General features: G+C 55.7%; 5 protein-coding genes across 5 annotated transcripts; all 5 read left to right on the forward strand.

Moving 5' to 3' along the window:
- Positions 1–301: 301 nt before the first annotated feature.
- CONPUDRAFT_142823 (uncharacterized protein) lies at positions 302–3,153 on the forward strand (the record flags this gene model as incomplete). The annotated part of the gene is made up of 4 exons (XM_007768400.1): positions 302–679; positions 759–1,670; positions 1,741–3,003; positions 3,106–3,153. The coding sequence occupies exons 1-4, from the start codon at positions 542–544 to the stop codon at positions 3,151–3,153; spliced, it is 2,361 nt and encodes a 786-aa protein (XP_007766590.1). The 5' UTR covers positions 302–541.
- Positions 3,154–3,688: 535 nt separating this feature from the next.
- On the forward strand, positions 3,689–5,779 carry CONPUDRAFT_151631 (cytochrome P450; the record flags this gene model as incomplete). Its single annotated transcript, XM_007768401.1, has 9 exons — positions 3,689–4,090; positions 4,152–4,195; positions 4,248–4,329; positions 4,385–4,464; positions 4,521–4,825; positions 4,882–4,980; positions 5,039–5,049; positions 5,101–5,280; positions 5,339–5,779. The coding sequence occupies 9 exons, from the start codon at positions 3,689–3,691 to the stop codon at positions 5,777–5,779; spliced, it is 1,644 nt and encodes a 547-aa protein (XP_007766591.1).
- A 4,214-nt stretch (positions 5,780–9,993) lies between these two features.
- Positions 9,994–12,385, forward strand: CONPUDRAFT_52362 (ARM repeat-containing protein; the record flags this gene model as incomplete). The annotated part of the gene is made up of 10 exons (XM_007768144.1): positions 9,994–10,131; positions 10,189–10,458; positions 10,513–10,663; positions 10,717–10,789; positions 10,847–11,185; positions 11,238–11,535; positions 11,587–11,661; positions 11,718–12,019; positions 12,071–12,143; positions 12,200–12,385. 10 exons carry the CDS (start codon positions 9,994–9,996, stop codon positions 12,383–12,385), a joined length of 1,905 nt encoding a protein of 634 aa, XP_007766334.1.
- A 1,747-nt stretch (positions 12,386–14,132) lies between these two features.
- CONPUDRAFT_163696 (uncharacterized protein) lies at positions 14,133–17,062 on the forward strand. Its single transcript, XM_007768402.1, has 3 exons — positions 14,133–15,611; positions 15,666–15,809; positions 15,861–17,062. Exons 1-3 carry the CDS (start codon positions 14,199–14,201, stop codon positions 16,701–16,703), a joined length of 2,400 nt encoding a protein of 799 aa, XP_007766592.1. The 5' UTR covers positions 14,133–14,198; the 3' UTR covers positions 16,704–17,062.
- A 993-nt stretch (positions 17,063–18,055) lies between these two features.
- CONPUDRAFT_31714 (uncharacterized protein) lies at positions 18,056–18,478 on the forward strand (the record flags this gene model as incomplete). Its single annotated transcript, XM_007768092.1, has 2 exons — positions 18,056–18,192; positions 18,367–18,478. Coding segments are annotated over 2 exons (249 nt in total), but the record flags the coding sequence as incomplete, so codon positions are not given.
- Positions 18,479–19,061: the final 583 nt, after the last annotated feature.

Below are 19,061 nucleotides of genomic sequence, written 5' to 3' on the forward strand. Positions count from 1 at the left end.
CCGCGTACCCTGAGGCCCGAGCGGCGTACTAGCGATTATTGTTGATGCCTCTGGTAGTAGCTGAAGCGATTGATTGGTTAGAGAGGATTTGACAGAGCTGCTATCTGTTATTCTGAAAACACGGGCATCGTCGTGAGCGTATTCCGTAGAGTGAAAGTTGAGGACCGCGGGGGCATTGATGGAGATGTCTGGCGCGCTCCAGACTGAGGCCACGTTTTTCGATGCCGCCTTGTCCTGTCAACTGATCCACGCCTCGACGGTCCAGACCTCGACACAACAAAAAAGCGATATTTTGAAGAATCCAAGGCCGCCTTCTCCTGCCTTATCCGAACTCAGAATTGAATATGCGATACACAGCAGCCCACAATTTCTTCACTAACTCGGCCTTCCATCGCTCTCGACCGTTTCATCCTCGATATACGCTCGCCCATCCATCGATTGCCTCCTCTTCCCAATCCCCACTGGCGACGGCCTCAATACCACTCTCTCACTGGCTGGCCCTTTATTGAAAATTTCACCGACTGCTCCTCTGTATCAACATATGCATACAGTGTTTGCTTCCTCCACCAGCTGCCCCGCTGACATCGACACAATGAACTCGTTAACCAACCTGCCAGAAGAGCTCCAGGTCCACATCCTCCTCTTTCTCGAACCCGTCGCCATTCTTCGTTCTATTCAGGTCCGTCTCTTCCATTCATCTTCACCCCAGTCCATTCATTCAAGACGGCTAATGTTAACTTTGCTTCTATCTTATCTAGACATGCCATACCCTCCACGACACAATCACCCGTTCTGCATCGATCCAGTACATCCTTGAGCTGCACGCTCGTGGTCTCATCGACCCCACCCTCTTCACGTCTCCCACCCTCGATTCATCCTCCCCTTATCTCTCCCCGTCCCGATCTCACTCGCACCCCTACTATCCACCAGGTCCCCCCATCGGCGACCGCCTCGCCGTTCTCCTCTCCCTCGAGCGCAAGTGGCAGACCCTCGTCGTGCGCAATGTCCACACGCTCGAGATCGCCGCTCCCCGAGAAGGATGGGAGAACTCACGCCCGTGGAGCCAGCTCGTTTCGCATGGCCTGCTCAATATGGCCGAGCACTGGCCCAAACTCAAGATGTCCCTGTTTCCACTGCGCCCGCCTCAGCCGTTTGCGAGTCCGGTTGTGTGGACGCAGGAGCAGCTCTTCCCGCGCCCCAGAGTGCAGAGGGAGATCAGTGGCATTGGCGGCGGCGGCGGTATCGCTGGACCACCGGGAAATCCATTCCAGACTCAGCAACTACCAGGACATGGTCAAGCGCAACCACATGTTACAGGCCAAGAACCCGATTTCGAGGTCTTCCTCTCTGGCGTGGACCCGTCTCAGGATCTGCTCGTGCTCGTATATGGCACGCTGGGCATGCGCAATGGGAGAGGTCCCATCTTTGCTCTCGAGCTTCGCCTGCTCTCGCATGGCACCCAGTTGCATCCGCTCGCAGAGATTCCCATACTATACTCATTCAATCCACCAAAGGAGGGAAGATGGCAGTGCCACTACGGCCGCATCGAGATTAGCGGTGATAACCTATACTTTCTCGGCGTTGCCGGCCCCGATGTCGACGAGGGCGGGGAGCTCAAGGACTCGATCGTGCATGTGTGGGATTGGAAGACGGGCTCGTCGGGTGTGGAGGTGTGTTTCCTCAACTTCTCTCGTTTTTATTCAACCCACCGATAATGTTGTGTCTTTACTTCGTCCTTAGCGTGCGGTCTACACTCAGTACCCGCCCGACCGGTTTGTCGACATCCACCTCCTGGGCGCGCACGCCTTCCTCACCACGACCGCGTGCGGCGTTATCGAGCTGTACTCAGCGCACGACGCGGACGCGGCGCCGGGGTGCATTGCGCGCTTCGCGCTCCCATGCGAGCCGCGCGGGCTCAACTTCTGCTCCCAGTTCAATGGGTGCACGACCAACCTCTCTTTCATGCCCGACACGCCTACACCGCCTGCATCGTCATCAGGCATGAGCGATGGCGGGGCAGGGGAGCAGCCGGCATGGCCAACGCAGCTCGCGCGCGAGGCAGCATACACGCTCCGCATCGACCCACGTGCACACCTCGTGCTCATCGCCGCGCGCACACCAGACATCACATTCGTCGTCGACCCGCGCGTCTTCCTCGCGTTCCTCCCCCCACACCCCGCTCACACGCATCCCCGCTCCTTTTCCCCGCTCCGTTCTCAACGCTTGAACTCGTCCCCGTCCCCTGCGACAGCGCTCTTTGCAAGCTGGCCGACCTTCCCCGCAGGCACGTCCCCCGCCTACCCGTGGTCCGCGTGGGGCCCGACGCACGCGCGCGTCTTTCCGTTCTCGGGGCTCGGCTTCGCGCCCTGCGGCACGCGCGTGCTCCGCGCGGTCAGGTCCGCCGTGCAGGGGCAGGAGCTCGAGGCGCGTCTGCAGGTGCTCGATTTCTCGACGCGCGCCGTGTGGCGCGCTGTGCACGGCTTGAGGACGCCCGCGTATTCGAATCCGGACGGGGCAGGTGACGTGGGGGATAGGATGGATGTCGACTTGGTGGGTCCGAGTGGGGCTGCGGAGGAGGAGGCAGGTGTGCCGGCGCAGGCCCCGGCGATAGCGATGGAAGAAGGCGATCCGGCGGAACATGTGGGCGGTCCGGCGTGTCGCATGAGGCGGATCGTCGCGACCCCAACGTGGTTAGCGGTCCCACGGAGGGAGGAGTACCCCGACGATCTCGCCCTTCAGGCGGTTGCTGAGAAGGAGCAGGCCGAGAAGGCCAAAGGAAAGCAGTCGTCAAGAGCGGGCACGGAGGAGGTTCGAGAAGCAGATGGTGCGGCACACCAGGGAGGCACAGTGGACTCGGAGGAGGACAGGGATGTGTATGTTGAGAGCGGGATGCCGTATGTGGAGACGACGCTCGCGGGGACGTTTGGGCGCATGGGTGGGCTGAGGATGGATATGAAGGGTCTGATGCTGTTCAAGATACTTGCTGAGGATCCGGTCACTTATGTGAGTCGTTTTCTTTTTCATCCAGTTGCCCTGTCTCCCTGCTCTTTCGACTTTCCGGCGCGTTTGGTTGCATCGTTGCTAACGAACTGTGCGATTTATTAGGTACCGAGTCCTCGCACGGACTTGAGGGTGCAAGTATGGGATGTATAACGCACTCGTTCGACCTTGTAGGCCGTAGGCCTCTTACAATGATACACATGCGTTTATCGTTGCCTCCAGCTTGGGCTATGATACTAAAGTCACCTCCGTGCGATCGAGTTGTTGGTACTGGCCTCCGAATCCACTTACAACAGGACTGCCTTGCGCGCTCGGCGCGCTCCTGAGCTCCCCGTACGTTCCTGTGCACCATCTCTCTCCGCATTGCACGGCCTACAGTTGATTCGCAAGTACTGACCGCGTTGATGAATCCGAGGTACTCGCACAGCGCGTCAATAAGCCTAATGGACTGAGGAATTTGGGGTAACCAGTGAGCGCCAATCAATGTACGTGGACAACGATGGAATACACTCGGTGATCATGGAAGCTGTGTGGCAAGAACGACTAGGAAAGCAGTGTCAGACAATGAATCGCCGATGAAGATCGGAATGTGACCGAAGGTTAATGATTCCTAGAACCTCTAGCGATATAAAACCATTTCCCTCTGAAAAGCTCGGAGTCCCAACTAACTCCCCTCATCCTGTCCAGCATGTCGGTCATCCCCAAACAGCTCCCCGATATCTCACTTGCGGCTTTGAGAGACGTCGTCTCCAACCTGCGCGTGCTGGACGTCGCCGCCATCACTTTCAGCGTCTGGATCCTCCTCAAGGTCGCCCGCACCGCGCGCCGCCGTTTCGTCGCTACCAAGCTCCGCGGCCCACCACGCACAAACCTCCTGCTCGGCGAGGGCTACATGATCAACGAGAGCAACGACCCCGGTTCGCTCTACGAGGCCTGGGAGAAGGCATACGGCGGCGTCTACTCCGTCCCGTCGACACTCGGGATGTCTCAGATATTGCTGTGCGATGCCAAGGCCGTCCAGCACTTTTACAAGTACGAGACGTCCCGATACGAACGGCCGGAGGTGGGGAACTTCTTGGTGCATGCATTGGTGAGTACGCTTGAGCTGTCCACCCATGGCGATGTTGTTGACGTTCCCGGTGATTCCAAAGGTTGGAAAGAGCGTCATTACAGAGGTGAAGGAATCCCACAGTAGGTATGGAATATGGAATTGTGGGCGGTGTCGCGGCTCTGAGCGCATGAATCAGGCAGCGAAAAGTAATGGCCCCGGCGTTCAGCAACGCTGCTATTCGCAATATCTCCAGTACATTCTATGACTCAGCTTACAAGGTCAATGGATGCATACCTAACAAATTGCTGAGCTGACGGGGCATTCTGTTACCAGGTTGTGGACGCCTGGTCTTCGATCCTCGAGTCTTCAGGTGATAATGTCATTGAAGTGCAGGGTTGGATGAACCGTGTCTCGTACGTTTGTCAAGCATCTTCCTTCGTCATCGATCACGAAATTGACCTTTCGTGAGGCTCGACTCAATCGGAATTGCCGGCTTTTCACATGACTTTGGAACACTAGAGGGTAAACACTCCGACGTGGCTGAGGTGTTCGGCAAGTTCTCGTCGACCCCACCCTCTTTCGTCTTCAAGCTGGGGTTAACGCTTGGACTTTTCTTCCCGAGCCTCATGAAGCTGCCCAGCAACTGGATACAGCTCACTAGGGAATTGAGTAAGGCACTTAGTGGCGCGGCAAAGGACTTTATGGAACGAATGCAGCAGGAGAAGTTGGGGCTTACGCCCGGCCAAGAAGACAAATCGGTCATTGGGCTCCTTAGTGAGCGCCAACTCTTCGCACCGTTGAAGTAGCAGCACTGACAGTCTCCCCCGCAGTCAAATCTCAGTCGCCTGGCGCAGAGCTGTACATGTCTGAGGAGGAAGTGCTTTCGCAAATCAAATTGCTTCTGGTCGCTGGCTATGAGACCACTTCAAGTGTGTTTTTCTTTGCCCCATCAACGCAACGTGCTAACGTGTTACCTCATCCATCCAGTCAGCCTGTCCGTGAGTGAATGTGGAGAATTGAAGTGACAAACAAATACTAATCGCCTATAGTGGGCGCTAGCTGAGCTCTCGCAGCACAAGGATGTCCAGAACAATCTCAGGGATGAGCTATCTCAGTTTACCAACAAAGATCCGACATACGAGCAGCTCACCCACGGGCTGCCGTATCTGGACGCGGTCATTCTGGAGACGCTCCGTCTTCACGGACCTGTACCGGAAACCGCACGTGTGGTACGTAAACTGATGATATGCTAAATACCACTCTCTGATGTCTCCCTTTAACAAACAGGCCATGGAAGACGACGTTATCACGCTCAGCGACCCCATCAAGGACGCTTCGGGCAATTTCGTAGACCGCATCGTCATTCCCAAAGGCACGCAAGTGACCGTCTCTATCCTATACATGAACCGCGCCGAGAAGTTCTGGGGACCCGATGCAAAAGTGTTCAACCCTGACCGGTGGCTCAACCCCGAGGGCCTCAAGATGCGCGCGAGGGAGATCCAGGGGCACAAGCATCTGCTGACGTTCATTGATGGCCCGCGGACATGTCTCGGGAAGTCGTTTGCACTCGCGGAGCTCAAGGCGGTGTTGTCGACGCTCGTGAGGAACTTTGAGTTTGACATGCGGGATGCGAAGGCGCAGATCGAGGTTGCGATGGGTTTGTTGCCTCGTCCGAGGGTGGTTGGGGAGGGTAAGGTGGATTTACCTTTGCGGGTTACTCGGCTGTAATGCCGTGCACCATCTGTGCCGGTTATCACTTATAAGTATCAATTGGATGGACTCGATTTCTATTCATGCATCCATCCCTTAATACCTACAAACATTAGTTTAAATTTATTGTGCACACGTGTGTCCCATAACCTCATGAGAATAAACTCATGAGAAATAGCGAAGAAAGCATTTGTACATCGCTTGACTACGTAAAATGAGAGAATTACTGTTCAGATTTGGCGTGCCACAAAAGTATCTAGACAGCTCGAAACGTTGAAATCATGTGTGTCAATTTATCTTCCATGAAGTCTTGATTTGCCATTTGTCGCAAATGCAGAACGAGGTGTGCAACAAATATCGAGTGTAGCATAGCTACGGGTACGCTCACAAGAAGCATCAGGTCGATATTGGGATTCTACCAATTGAGGTTCGATCAGCTACTTTCTCCGCATAAATACGACGGAACAATACTTGCCGGCTGCGGAAGCGCTACAAGACTCAACACCAGACCTTCAAAAGCATCACAATCGCTTCTAGCATATGTAGTGACTACTCGTACCGCAGAGAGAAACGAAGTAAATTGATCCTGTGGAATGTTTACATCAGAGCTACTATGCACAGCATAGCCGAATATTATGCATTACCATCGGTCAAGAGGGTTTTGTAGAGCCTTGGTAGAATCCGTATGTCCTTGTTGACGTGAAGAAGGGGATCCAGTGTCAGATCACCTTCAGTGTTTGGGAGAACCTTGATGAGCTGGCATTCGCGATAAGATTTGAGAAACAACAAAATAAGACATCCTACTCAAAGTGCAACCGAGACCTCAGCGAACTAGAAAGACTTTATACAAACTACTGCTTACCGGTCTCCACGCAGAGTAGCATACCCCATGTCAGCTTAAGCCAGTGGCCGTGGGTGATTTCGAGGCAGCCGGAGGCGTGAACACTGACTCTGTCATTTGTCACGGCAAAATAGGCATGAAGTTATAGAGTAAGCACTTCCTAAAAACATAATACGACTTACTTTCCATTGACTTGGTGAATTTGGTAGCACTGTATATCACTACAACGCCACAGATCGAAGACAAAGAAGCCAGAAAACCCCCGACGGATCGTTCATGCTCCCATATACCCCATATACGAACCAGAAGAATAACTAAAAGTAGGTCAGATGCTGCGCAGGTTCTGAACGAGAGAGCAGTTACGTTCTGATAATGCCAATATACCGATGTGAAGCCCTATCCCCACGGTCGTGAGGAAGCATTCCCTTCATGAAGACGAAGTCCTTACAGAGTGTCACAGCTGTTGTCTCACTGCATGCCAACCCAGTGATGGTCGCAGAGAATACCACTTCAAAGGCATAAGGATTTGAAAGGGAGAAACACTGAATTTAAGGTACTTACGAAACCACATCTCGATGGCAGCGATAACACAGATCCCGTACCTTATAAGTAGGTACAGGATTTTGTACAGTGACCATCGAGAGCACCATATATAAGAGAAGTCTTCGTCAAGAGACGTCAAAACATCCCAGGCCTCAGAGTTACTACGTTGGTGAGTACACAAAACGTATCGCGTGACGGCTTACAAGGACAGTGGTCCCTGCACATATAATGCATCGTTGAAGTCTTTATTCACATCTTATAGTGAGCCAATACACGTACATGTCAGAAGCTGTGAGGGGTATTGCGTCACTGGTGAGTACGAGCAAATTGACCTTTCGAAGTATCTCGGGACCTACTCGAGTTAGCTGTTGTTGTAGTATGAGGGATGCATCTGTTTCAGTGGAGTACGACATGAAAGTCCTAAAGGATAAGCTATCGTCCTTATATAGCGCATGAGTTTATACGAGGGCGTCTATAGTATACTTCTACTGGTAACAAGGGCGCGAGATACGTAACTTTCCGAACGTCAAGCACCCGTGCTCCGCGGGTTGTGGCGTCTTACGTGCAGAAGATGCCCATTTTACCCGTGATAGGGGCTTGCTAAAGCTATTTTCGGATCTCAATAGCCAAACCAGAACGCCGAGGCTTCTTCTAGGTTGTGATATTTGCGGTTTTTGGCATGAGAATGGACTGAAATTTAATTATGTCTAAACTTCTCTAGTTGTACAGCGAAAAGCTTGCGAGATAATCTACGCTTCCAGATGTCTCCTGGAATCACTGACCCGAGTCCGACATAACAAAAATGCGCAGTGTGATATCCAATAATACTGAATCATGGAGGTGACGATCTGACCTACATTTGAGCCCAAGCGTCCCGACATGGGTTTTCCTTGGTGTTACTGAGAAGCACAGTGATAATCCCTGTCGGTACGTGGATTTACAGCGCCTGACGGCTTCGCCGCTAGACCATATCAGGCTATAAAACAACCGCCTGTTCGGTTATTTGTTCGCTTTGAGTTCTCTGCGGCGGAGTAAAGTAAGCACAAAAATGGTATGTTGTACATCGCTATGAGGGAAGGCGGTGCTCACTGGAGAGTTAAGATTTTCTGCCTTGCACACATGGAGGATTGTACACACGGAGGAATATCTCCTAAATAAGTGACGCGGATCGCCTCAGGAAGTTGTTTCGTACACAGATCTGATAACTGAGTGGTGGGATTAAGGTGTTACCTTGGTGAGAAACCCACGAAATACAATAAGACTTCGAAAACACGTACTGGACCGAGGATCGAAAGACCTGTCAAACGCTGGGAAAGCTTCGCGGCAAACAAAATGGAAGCTAAATCAGTACGTGTCGATTTGTCTAGAGATGTGGAGACGCACGTACGCAAAGTCCGATGGAAGTACTCAGAGCGATCGATTTGCAATGGAAAATGATTACTTATAGTACTATTCCTGTGCTGCAATTGATGGCTGCGGCGATTGCTATGTATATTCATTGCAAAATATGGAAATCTTCCCTCATGGGTATACCACAGAGGTTTGCAATGTTTGGATCGAGTGGATATTGAGATTAGCGGCGCCCTGGGCAAATCACGATACCCACTTCTAGCTCCCATGTCACATTTAACCTTACTAGACATACACATACCTCGGTGCTGACGCTTGCGGTGAATAGAATACATCCATCATAACGGAGGTGGTACTCCTTGAGCTTGATCCTCGGTGTTCTCGATCAAGCGAGTGGTAGTACAGGACAGTGACAGATACCGCCCTTCTCCGAGACGCCACAGACACTTCCTTTTGCAGATGCGTTGACTGTAAATAACGCTGCGAACCAGTCTGCAGTCTAGTTGGCAGTGCTTGGTGATCGCCGACTTTGTATGGGACAACACGTTTGTCAGGTTAATCCGGTTTAAAATGAACAACTTCTAACGAATTTGTACCGAGTAAAGCTGCTCCGGAATCACAGGCATACAAGAATCCTATTATATGCAATATTGCTACGCAAATGGTTAACTACTGAAGCTCTCTCAGTATTAATAGCGGGAAATTGGCGCCCGTTCAAGCTTAAGCTTAAAGTTGGCGAGGAACGGCGACAGCTCTATGCCGAGATCGATATCACCTATACATTAGTTATGGTTCTACCTATGATGCGAATCAAAACAAACAGAAGCACCATCCCGTTCAAGCACTTACATGATTGACCATCTTCGGAGTATCGATGGCACGAGTGTCAATTCTTCTTCCATGAGATGAGGCCCTGTCATTTTTCTTAAGTGCAGGACAAGATGTGCTACAAATATTGAATGCATCATAGACACTGGTGTGCTCATAGTGAGCATCGGGTCGAAGTAGATGCTCTGTTTATTGAGATTCTGTCAGTCACCGTCTTTCCTATGAGGATATACATTACGTGCCAGTTGTGGTGGTGCTACGATAGCCAAGACTAGAGCTTCAGAATATTTGACATTATTCTTGTCATTATTTACCTACAACTCATAGGGCAACTTATTCATACCGCATAGAAAAACAAAATAAAGTGACCCTGGCGTTATATGTCATTGAAAGTGTTAGTTTATCAGGGACTTCTGCCTTACCGCCGGTGAGAATGATCTTGAAAAGCTTTCGTATGTTCGTCTAGATCATGTGCGTGAGCATCAACGTGGTCGTAGTCGAGGGCCAACGCAGAGTCGAGTCTGTCTGGATGCACGGTTAGGGGCTTTGATTTCCGTTCCTGTTCGCACACGTCACAACCACGGACAACATGCCCGACGCTAGATCTGGCAGGCGACGGTGACACTGAATCTATCTCTCTCCCCTTTCTTCTCTTTGCGCGTCTGCAGCGATGGACTACCTTCGAACCCTCGGATCCGCTGCAGTATCCACGCTTGTGCAGAAATCTGGGCTCAACCTTCCCTTCTCGCTTGGTCAAAAGGTTGCCTCGTGCGGGACACTTTGGACACTGTATGACGCGACCAAGCGGGTTCGTCGTTCCTTCGAAAGCTCAAAGGTGAAACCATTGAAGCAACAACCACCTTAGGATGATGGTTCTCCCGTGTCAGTCTTTGAATATGACTTCACGAATCCAGCGAACAAGAACACGATCCCTCTCGCCCGCAACGCGCTGCGCAAGCTGCGGACCACACGTCACCCTGACGTTCTCAAGTTCATGGACGCTGTAGAGGCCGACTCGGGGATATACATCATGACGGAAAGAGTGAAGCCGCTGTCTGTGACGCTGCCGCTGTGGGCGTCCAAGGGCGCGAAGGAGCGGGAGGACTGGTTGTTGTGGGGCTTGCATCGGATATCGGTGCGTTGTAGTTGTCCCTGGGCGGAGAGGACGTGCGGTGACTGAGGTTGGCAGGTAGCGCTCGCGTTTATCAACGAGAGCGCGTCGGCGACGCATGCGAACGTGCGACAGAATGCGATCTTCATTTCGCCGTCGGGGGAGTGGAAGTTGGGAGGGTTTGAGCTGCTGAGCAATCCGAAGGATGATCAGGCCGTTTTATATGCGCGTCTCTTTGTCTCTACTTCGAGGATATATATTTACCCCTGACATAGAACCTAGCGAGCCTTCTACCAGACGCGAACGCGATTGCGTCGCCCGAGGTGAAGAAGGGTGGATGGTCGGCACTACGAGAGTGAGCAGCGAGGTATGCCATGATGTTCACTCAAGCTGACTACATCCTCTTGTTCAGACGAGAAGTCTGCGCAGCTGATGCCTACGGCCTTGGTCTCCTCCTGCACTCCGTGTTCAACCCCACGCATCCACCACCACCAACAGCCGAGCCTCCACATCCACCTCCCCAGCCCTCGTCCCGCGGTGCCATACCCACGTCCGTCTTCCCGTCATACAAGAAACTCCTGAATCCAAACAGCAAAGCGCGGATGTCACCCAAGACATTCCTTGACATCGGCATGTCGCAAGCGACGGCCGATGGGGCTGGGTTCTTTTCGGATAACAGGCTGGTGAAGGTCTGTGCGGGGCTGGACAACTTTAGCCTGGCGAGCGAGGCGGAGAAGACGGCGCTTCTCCGGTAAGCTCACTCCATAATTATGTTCGACATTGAGAACTACAATGATACACAGCAACCTCAAGGAGTCCGCAGACTCGTTCCCGACCGAATTTGTCTCGTTTCGCGTACTCCCGTCGCTCGTCTCCGCGCTCGAGTTCGGTGGTGCTTCCGCAGCCGCGATCGTCCCTGTCGTGTTGCAGTTTGGCAAGACCCTGTCGGGCGATGACTACACGACCACTGTCGCGGGCCCGCTCGTCAAGCTGTACGCGAGCCCTGATCGAGGCACGCGTATGGCGCTGCTGGATAATTTGGGGGAATATGCAGAAAAGTTGGATAAGAAGACGGTTTCTGATAAGATATGGCCGCATTTGGTGGGTTGGACTGGCGTCTGTGGAGGAACACTTGCTGACGGCGAAGTCAAGCAAACCGGGTTCTCTGATACTATTGCCGTTATACGGGAAGCGACTGTCCGTGCGATTGCGCTCCTCTACCCCAAGGTCAGCAGACGCCCAAACACACTTCCCCTGCCTTCCTTCTCAACTCTTCCCCCCAGTTCAACGACCGCATCCTGAACAACGACGTCCTCCGCTTCCTCGCCAAGATGCAAAACGACCCGGAAGCGTCCATCCGCACCAACACGTGCATCCTCATCGGGCGGCTGGGCCCGACCCTGGGCTACAACACGAAACGCAAGGTGCTCGTGCCCGCGTTCTGCCGCGCGCTCAAGGACCCGTTCGTGCACGCGCGGGTGGCGGGGCTGATGGCGTTTATGGCGACGGCGGAGTGTTTTGATATCGAGGATGTTGCGGGCAAGGTTGTCCCTGCGATTTCGGGGAATATGATTGATCGGGAGAGGTGAGTGTTTTGTTTTACTGGAAATGTGCCGGGGAGCTTATGAGGGTAAAGGCTGGTGAGAGATCAGGCGTTCAAGGCTGTGGATATGTTTGTGAAGAAGCTAGAGGCGCATGCTGCGACTATGGTCAGTCGCAATCAGGCGTTGATGTTGACTATACATACTCATGACCCTTCACACAGCCCGAAATTACGGCAACCGAAGAAAATGGCGTGCAAAGTGCGGTAGCGACTATGCCCGGAGGTCTTAACCAGAATGCGCTGGTGAACTCGGCAGCAGGAGCCGCTGGGGCTCTTGCGAGCTGGGCAATGTCCTCGATGACACGCAAGGTAACTGATCTTGTCTCTCATCATATCATCCACATCTAAACTATAAATTAGCTCGCCCCAGGAGAAGCAGGCAGCACACTGGACGCAGCGGGCATCGACCGGCCCTCGTCTGCGCCTCCCCCGCCTGGCTCGTTCCCGAGCTCGAGCTCTACGCTCGCGGTGCCGTCGACGGTCTCAGCAGCCGCGTCGACCGTGTCCACGCCCGCGATGCCGAACGGGTCCTTCCCCGGCTCGGGGTCGGCGTCGCGCGCACGGGGTATGCAGCTCGGCGCAAGCAAGCTCCCTGCGAGCGCTGTCTCCGCGAAGCTGGCGGAGGAGGTGTTCGCTGCGGAGACGGGCGACGATGGGTTCGGTGGGGGGATGAACCCGTGGGGGAGCGATGATTTGATGGATGTGCATGCTGATGCGGGTGATTGGAGTGAGTTGGGCTTTTTCCCTACATGGTGCCGAACTCATTGGTGGTGTTTTTCGAACTAGGTGCGTTCGAGAGCGCGCCAGCGCCCGGGTTGACTGTGCAAGATGCGGATGGGGGTGAGGACTTGCTGGTGATTTTACACCCATTAGACTGATTTCACGTCCACCAGGCGATGACGAATGGGGTGCTATGGATACGCACGCTGCCTCGTTGAACGGTCGACTCTCGACAACACCGAAGAACCCGCCTCCACCAGTCGTGCAGACCATTTCACCGACGCCGACACGACCAAAAGCCGCGCGGACATCCGCAGTTGGCACCGCATCGCCATTATCCTCCAGCGCAGTGCCGACGCCGGTATCGTCCCCACCACCGCCAGCGAACACAGGTACTATGACGAAGGAGGAGAAGGCGGCGGAGATGGCGAGGAGGAAGGAGGAACGGCGGCAGGTACGTGTTCGACGTGTTCCTGATTCGCCTTCCTAAAATTGATCACCAATGCGACTCTTCGTTTGATTACAGCGTATCGAGAAACTCAAGGAGCAGAAGAAGGCTGCCGCTGGGAAGTGAAGCAATGGATTTCGGCACGAGGAGCCGGCGGCATGAGGTCGAGGCTTGGAGGCGTCGCGTGCGTGAGGCAGGCCGCGGGGGTCGTTTGTTACGGCATTTGCCATTGAGGATGGTTGTGATTTATTGTATACCCATTTGAGATCTAACATGCACGGTGACTAGGCTGAGTACACTCGAACGGGTGATCAAGGGTTGGTCACTTGAACGATCTTGCAAAACCACTCGAGTTCTAATTAGATTTAGTTTGAGTACCTCTCGTGGGGCTGAGGCACCGGAATGGCGAGGCAGGGCGTTAAAATGAAATCGCCGAGGCAATAGATGTTACGATTCGCTCCAATTTCATGGGAGATTGGTCAGTGCTTTATGGGCGTCTGCAGCTTAAAGCTAAGTTGTGTCCGTGTTTGTGGGCGTTCGCGGCAAAGTCTGCGTAGCCCCTGATCCCATGGCCCTGTGAGTGTTGAATCAGGGTGAGCCTTGAAGGGCACTCCATCCATCAGCATGTCGTGATAGCCTAGCATGTCGTTCCCAGTGACGGCGAACGAAGGAGGTTCGTTTGCAGTTCTGGGTGGCAGGAGTCACTTCGGCCCTGGACCGGAGATTTGCGGGGTCTTTACTGTCCTCTGAACGCCAACAAAAGGAGGAGATGGAAACCAAACATGGAACACAAACAGCACGATGCATCTCGCTTCAACAAAACGTGCAGTCATTTTCCCTCGTTTTCTGCTCAAAAACGCGCATGTCCCCATAACGTTTTCTAGACTCTCAGACGGCACTCGACCCGCCCTGTAGCATCCTCAGCATCGACTGTACCACCCCGCACTCTTCTCTTCTGTATCACTCTTATAATATCATCACCCAACGTCACTCATGACCGCCGTAATGGACACCAACTCTCCTCCCATCCCACCCAAATCCCCATCCAGCTCCCAGCTCATGAGCCCCGTCGAGCAACTCGAGCGCCTCCTCTCCCCCGGCGGCCGCTCCACCACCGGCGGCAGCAAATCACGCATCCGCAATCGCGAGCACGGCGAGCCGCTGCCGACCGCACGCGACCTTGCGCGCCTGCTCTCGCTCGAAGAGCGCGCGTGCCAGGACCTGCGCGAGCAGGTGCTGTCGCTCACCGAGCAGCTGCAGGGCGAGACGCGCCGCGCGGACGACGCGGAGCGGCGTGTCGTCGAGACCGTTGTGCGCTTCAAGGAGGCGGCGGATGCGCGTGTGGCGGCGCAGCAGGAGGGCGCGACGGTGCGCGAGGAGCTGGAGCTGTATAAAGATGCGCTGGAGCGCGCGCAGAAGGAGATTTTTAGGGCGCAGGAGGTGCTTAATACGCTCGAGGGGAGGGCGCGGGACGCGGAGGAGGAGTGTGCCAGGTATCGGAGAAGAGTAAGGAAGATGACGGAGGAGAGGATGGTCGAGATGGCGAGGGAGGAGGGGAGGAAGCAGGGGATAAAGGAGGGGATGCGGCTGGGCTTGGGCAAGGATATTCTTGTGCATGAGCGCTCTAGACGACCTCCTGCGCGTACGAGGGACTCTGGTTCGTCGGGGACCCCGACGCCGACAGACAGCATCGCGGGCGACTCTATCATGTCTGTGCCTTCACCCATATCGCCGCAACAGCCCATGCCCGCATCACATCCGCCCCCGCCTGCACCAGAACCGGTCCTCAACACCCTCTCGTCGTCTTCAATGGAGGACCTGCACCGCGGACGCACGGCCACGCCATCTGGTGGCGCGCGGACGCGGAGCCGCAGCCCGTTATACTCGCCGCGGCAGTCCAACGGCTCGAACCCACAGGTGAACATCCTCGACGGGTTCATCCCCTCGATCGACGCAGACCACCACATCCGCCTTCCACCCCCACACGAGCTCGGGCGTCCACCGCCGAGCCCCGAAAGCGCGGCGTACACGCCTCTGCGGCCTGCGTCGCCCGCATCGTCTGCAGGACGCACGCCGCCGCCGAATACGGGGACGCCGGAGCATATTCTGTATGTACCCGAGCCGCGCTCGGACGACTCGAGAGCGCGGCAGAGGAGAGTTGGGAGACGGTCGTCGCGGGAGAGCGTGGGGTCGTCGACGAAGACGAGCGAGCTCGAGCTGCTTAATGCGCCGCCCGAGTACGCTGGCCAGCAGCAACAGCAGTATCAGTATACGGCGCCGCCACCGCCGTCAGCAGCTGCGCGTGCGCATGCGCAGCGCGAGAGCGGGCTGAGTGTTATTCCGGAGGTGCAGAGTTCGCAGGGGACACCGGCGAGTGGGTTCGGGATGAACGTTGCGGTGGATAGTGTGCGCTCCTTCTCTCTGTCTTTTATTATCGTGCGCTGATGCTCGGTGCTGCAGCCTCCGAACTCGCAGAAGGCGTACCAGGCATATGTAACGGAGCAGTCTGACTCGTCGTCGGGCTCGCTGAAGGTGCCGCAGTCGTCGGCGGGGCGCATGAGCGCCTCGTCATATGGGTCGTATAATATTACTGTTCAGCCACCGGTATGTGTTCTGTCTGAGCAAGGCTATCTTAAACCGACGATGTTATGCCAGTCGCGCCCCGGCTCCTCCATCTCCCAAAAATCAGCCAACGGCCACCCAAACACCCTCCGGCGCACGCCCTCCCAGCCATCCAGCATGCTCAGCCCCGCAGACGCCAACCGCCCCACGCCCCTGCCCAACCCGTACGAAGCGCCGGAGCTGTCCCCGCTGCCGGGCAACATCCCGCTGAACGGCCTCGGGTCCAACGACACCATGAGCGCGGGCGAGGACAGCGGCCCGGGGCTGCCGCTGGGCTTCGTGCCCACCGGGCCGCCCGAATCTGGCGGCCAGGGAGGCGACGAGACAGCTCATGCTGTGCCTGTGCCTCCTCCCGCGACGGACGGTCTGGGCGGGGGACAGGCGGGCCCGCTGCCGGTGCCGCCGCAGCCGGCGCCGTATACGCCTAATGGGTTCAGTATCTATCATAACCCGGATTCGCCGAGCAGAGGGGAACAGCCGGCGGTGATTCCGCCGCCGTTGCGGTATGCGGTGTCGAGCGAGGAGGACACGTCTGGGTCGAGCGGGAACTCGTCCCCCGCCTCGCCTAGGTCCTCGTCCTCGTCCTCGTCCTCGTCTTCGGGGGGCGGGTCGCCGAGAAGGTACAAGACGGGGTCGGTGCGCTCGAGCAGGACACGGTATACGGCTGCGGGTGTGCCGCTGCCTAGTACCCCGCGCACGGCGTATACGGCGTACACGGGCGCGGGGGTGGCGTTGCCTGCGAGTACGGTCGGCGGGGCGACGCCGCGCTCGGTGTATACGGCTGCGGGGGTGGCGTTGCCGCCGAGCACGGTTGGCGTTGGGGCGGCGACGCCGAGGACGGGGGTGTCGGGGCGGCGGTCGGCGGTGGGTGCGTGAGGAGGAAGAGGTGATGGGAGGGCGCTGATTGGGTGGGAGTGCGTGCGCCGTGACTGCTGCCGGGGTTGATCGAGGCGTTGTACGGAGGAAGAAGAAGCGGTTCTGATTTCTCGGGGCGGAAGCAGCCGTCGTGTTATAGAGCGCGGATGCGATTGGTCAAGGGGAAAGTGACCGGAGGGCCCTCGAGATGGAGGTCGGAGACGGGGATGTGGATGCAGATGCAGATGGGAACGAGGACTGTGATGATCAGGCTCGGGCTATGATGATGTATTCATGATTTCTATGTTTTATGATGACTACTGTATTACTTATGGATTATTGTATTATATCGAAGCATGTGAACCTAGGATTGGGCGTGGCTTGCTTTGTGGCTGAGCGCTAACTTAGGAGTGCAGGACGACGGTTGTCGCAGGGACAAGGTCGCTGGGAGTCGGCGACTCGAGCACGTGGATCGGATCATGATGGAGGGACGCGGTCTCTCGGATTTCATTTTTGGAGTGTCTTGTATTCGCTTTGTATGGAAATGTGTATCAACTGATTTAGATGCGCTGGTACTGATGGTGGCTTTCGATGGGGGATGGGTGGGCGAGGCTTGCTAAGCTGTGGTGCCCATTCTGAGAGGCTGGGGCTGGATCGTACGAGGCCGTCAAGCGCTGGAATCGGAGGTTTGCGAGGTTGACAATTGGACATGGGGGACGAAATGGACAAGGAGGGGAAGGATGACATAGACAGGTGTGCCTGAAGGAGGAAGGAGTATGTAGTGAAATTCCCAGGATTGTGCTTGTGAATAAATGTTTTTTGTCTCCGTTCCAGTCGCCCTTCCGAGTTCTCTTAATTGTCTTTCTTCTGAGTCCCCTCCATCATCCCAGACTCCACCGCCACACTCATCGCACTGGTCATGTTGGCCTTGTTCCTTGTCTTATAACCTCCAACTCGACAACGCTGCCCATCAACAACTCTCCACTTCCATCCACGGACACCTTCTTCCGTGCTAGGCGAACGGCGTCTCAGCACCCCACCTCTTTCTCTTCCTGCTCGCTCGTCAACCCGCACCCTGTCGTAGCCGTCCGGTTACTCGAGCCATCGGCTGCGATAGAAATTTCAACTATCTCATCCTACACTCGGACATATGCCCACCCAGTCCAAGTCCAGCAGGGCCAACGCAAAGTACAACGTTACCACAGACTGTACGTCCTCCACCTCCTCCCCTCCTCTCCCATCTCACCCTTCCGCACTTCCCCGCATCCCCCATCGTCGTTATCTCGCTCTAACCTCGGCCCTTTCATTTCCCATATCCAGTCCCCCACCTCGGTTTACACGCCGCCGCCGCATCCGGCGATGTCGGTCTCGTCAAGTACGCCTTGTCCCATGGCCAGCCCGTCAACTCCGTTCTCGGGGGCGTCTTGCCCCTCCATGCTGCCTGTGCGGGCGGTGACGAGCTCATTGTGAAGCTCCTCATTCAGCACGGTGCAGATGTGAACGCTGCCAGGTGCGTGCCCCCTTCATTTCCCCCGGTACCCCAAAGAGTTGTGCCCACTGACGCTCAAACCTATACACCGCCTCGCTCAATTCGACCAAAATGGTCCACATCGCTCAACAAACACGCCCACCCCACCCGATAAATCCACAACGTTGACCATATACGAACAAACGAACAATAAAGGCTCCCTCTCCGCTACTCCGACAGAAACAACCGCGATACCTCAAGCGGCCCCATCGTCGGCACCTCCGGCTCCACTCCCCTGCACTTTGCTGCCGCCAACGGCCACGCCAACATCATCCGCACCTTGCTCTTCAACGGTGCACGTGCTGATCTCGCCGACAAGCACGGCGTCACGCCGCAGGACGTCGCGCGCGAGAATGGCTGGCTCGAGTGTGCGGAGCTCCTCAGGGAGTGGGTCGTGGACAAGGACAGGGACCTCAATTCGCTCAACAGGCTCACACCTGGCTATGGGATGGACAGCGGGAGCGGGAGTGGATATGGAGGACGAGGAGGAAAGGGCAGCGATGGGTCAACGTCGAGGGACAAGAGCCCGTGCCGGACGGAAGTCAGGAAAAGGCTGCACCTCAAGCGCTCGATCGACCACGCGCTCAACGCGCTCAATACCATCAAGGGCACGGGAACGCCACCCGGGGAGTTGTTCGATAAGGCGTTGCTGCTCGCTCCGTCCGCTTCCGCATCCGCGTCGTCTTCGTCTGCGGTACATCCCTCCATCGGACCTGTTCAGTCCGCCCCTTCCTCCCGTTCCGACACGTTCACGGGCCGCAGGCCGTCTTTGCAAGCGGAGAGGCAGACGGTGTCGGCGAGGTATAGGCGCCCCAAGTCTGCAGAAAGCGGGACGGACGCGTCGGGGGCGT

This window comes from Coniophora puteana, assembly GCF_000271625.1.
Source record: "Coniophora puteana RWD-64-598 SS2 unplaced genomic scaffold CONPUscaffold_4, whole genome shotgun sequence".
Taxonomy (NCBI): Eukaryota; Fungi; Basidiomycota; class Agaricomycetes; order Boletales; family Coniophoraceae; genus Coniophora; species Coniophora puteana.

What these genes read in the sequence shown, in the direction of transcription:
- CONPUDRAFT_163696 (XM_007768402.1), top strand. Translation starts at nt 14,199, where the DNA reads ATGACCGCCGTAATGGACACCAACTCTCCTCCCATCCCACCCAAATCC. An exon ending in TGAACGTTGCGGTGGATAGT is followed by an intron (nt 15,612 to 15,665) that starts GTGCGCTCCTTC and finishes TCGGTGCTGCAG; the next exon opens with CCTCCGAACTCGCAGAAGGC. An exon ending in ATATTACTGTTCAGCCACCG is followed by an intron (nt 15,810 to 15,860) that starts GTATGTGTTCTG and finishes ATGTTATGCCAG; the next exon opens with TCGCGCCCCGGCTCCTCCAT.